The sequence below is a fragment of the Musa acuminata genome, chromosome BXJ3-5, assembly GCF_036884655.1.
Source record: "Musa acuminata AAA Group cultivar baxijiao chromosome BXJ3-5, Cavendish_Baxijiao_AAA, whole genome shotgun sequence".
Taxonomy (NCBI): Eukaryota; Viridiplantae; Streptophyta; class Magnoliopsida; order Zingiberales; family Musaceae; genus Musa; species Musa acuminata.
In genome coordinates this window covers 26,682,894-26,685,100 of record NC_088353.1, presented here as the reverse complement: position 1 = coordinate 26,685,100, position 2,207 = coordinate 26,682,894, and the positions used below count along the sequence as shown (strand labels likewise).

The 2,207-nt window shown below is 48.5% G+C and overlaps 1 protein-coding gene across 1 annotated transcript; it reads right to left on the bottom strand.

Annotated features, from left to right (window-relative positions):
- Nucleotides 1-708: 708 nt before the first annotated feature.
- Nucleotides 709-1,795, bottom strand: LOC135638037 (uncharacterized protein At1g76070-like). Its single transcript, XM_065150968.1, has one exon. It carries the CDS (start codon nucleotides 1,752-1,754, stop codon nucleotides 840-842), a length of 915 nt encoding a protein of 304 aa, XP_065007040.1. The 5' UTR covers nucleotides 1,755-1,795; the 3' UTR covers nucleotides 709-839.
- Nucleotides 1,796-2,207: the final 412 nt, after the last annotated feature.

The window sequence follows — 2,207 nt, the reverse complement described above, 5'->3', positions numbered from 1 at the left end:
TTATTTAATACGGCTTATATCATGATATTTTTTAGACCTTAACTCCAGTTTTGTTTTGATTGAATAACTTGGTGGTTGCTCTCATTTACTCGTGGTGACTTGATTTATGCTGAAAGTTGGGTACTATTAACATTGAGATGCCTAATTAATCTTCTGTCCTGTATCTTATGCGGTTTGGCAAGAAAGACTTGTTCATATCACTCATGCTTTATTGCTAAGAGAACACCTGAATGTTTAATCTAGCCAGTTTATCTACAATGGGACAAATTGGATGAGTTCTCCCACCACTTCAAAAAGTGTCTGTCCTATTCTGTGGTTATATCCTGTAGATTTTTCCCTTAAAAAAAAACAAAAAAAAATCTTCTTTCCCTACTGTGGCTCCATCCTTATGTGTTGTCCCTCCCCATACCATTCTAATTATTTTTAATAAAACCTCCCTCAAGTTCATACTTATACAATGCAAATGTGATATTCCACGGGCGGATGCCGTCATTCTTATTGTAGGTAACGACGCTATTAGGTATAGCCCATTTACGATTAGCATCCTTCTTCTAGCATAAATTACTAATGGTACTAAATGTTCTATTTAAGACGTTAGGCATATAGATAAGTAACTACTACTTTGCTAGCTTGTCAATTTATGCATAATTTTCGATAAGATCTTTTGATGCATAGACAAGTGGCTCGTACGAGAAGCAATCAAGAGAATTAGGGAACACTCTAATCCACTTCTCATATATACCATTATACTAAATCCCTCATTTATACAATCCCCAAACACTAATTCTGCCTAAACACCGGACCAGGACATCAAACCGGAAACAAAAACATAATAAATACTACCACATTCCATTTCGACTCTTTAACATGTTTCCGTCCGCACCGTCAAACGAGGCGGAGGCATCCCAATCTCGATCCCGATCCCGCTCACGCCACGCGTCCTCCACGGACCCTACCGACCACCGCCAATCCCGCGCCGGCGCATCCCTGTCCAACGGCAGCGGCCGCCGCCCCGACGCGAACCGCCTCATCGCTCCCAGAGCCGGCGGCTCCGTCGCCGGCTTCGCAGCTATCCTCCTCTCCCCCGCCGCCTCCCCTGGCGTATCCCCCGGCATCGTCTCCGTCGCCGTGCTCTCCTCGCCGCCGCAGCAGAAGGTTGCTGTTACACTCGCCCAGAACCCAGTGGGCTCCACCCTCTCCATCTTCTCCTTCTCCGGTGATTGGCGGCGCCGCTTCGGGTACCGGTTCCGCTCAGTCTCGGACAGTACCTTCCCGATACACGACACCGTGGGCGACCCAGGCTCTTGCTCGGGCACCGTGGACTTCCGCCCGCGGGCGGCGCCTGGGACGGGAGGCTTCTTGGGGAAGATCGGTACTCTGGCGGGTCGGTGGCCGCTGCGGCCGAGGTAGCTGGAGTGCTGCTGAACCTTCCCGGGGAGGCCGATGATGGGGTGCTTGGCCTGGATGCCGCCGGAGAAGCGGTGCGACCTGGACCGGGGCTTGGCATGCTGCCACTGCTGCGCCTGCGCCTTGGGGTTCGTGCTGCCCTTGGTGGAGTCGTCGCGGTCATAGGCGGCGGCGCCCACGTCGGCCCAGTCGAGGCCATCATCGCCGACCGGCACCACCACAGACTCCGGTGGGAAGTCGGGATCGTCGGGCGCCGGGGGCTGCGCCACCGCGAACTGGGTCTCGCAGGCGTCCCTCGCGTCGCCTCCGCCACGGACAATGGCTTCAACGTCAACTTGTTGTGGCATCAACGCGGCACAAGAAAAAACGAGGAAGAGAGAGAAGTTGGTAACACGGAAGGAGAGGGTGGGAGTGGGAGCTTTAAAGAGGTGAAGGGTGTTTTAGGAAATTTAGGAACAAATTTATAATAAATTTTATTCCATAAAAATGTAAGAAATTGCAATTATTCTAAAAAAAACCCATAAAATGGTGGCCTTGACTTGCCGTCCGATGCAAGACGAATTGATCTACCACCGTCCATCGATGTCATCTTCTTATTAATTCAAATTTCCAATATATGAATTCAACTTATTGCATTTGCTATTTTATATACAAATAATTAGACACGCCATCTTCCCACTACCATATGTATATTTCATTTCATTGGAGAAAAATAAGAATAAAAGCATGATAAAAACAAAAATAAGAAATAAATATATGCACATTAATGCTGAGATGGCAAGTATCAATGACTAGAGTTC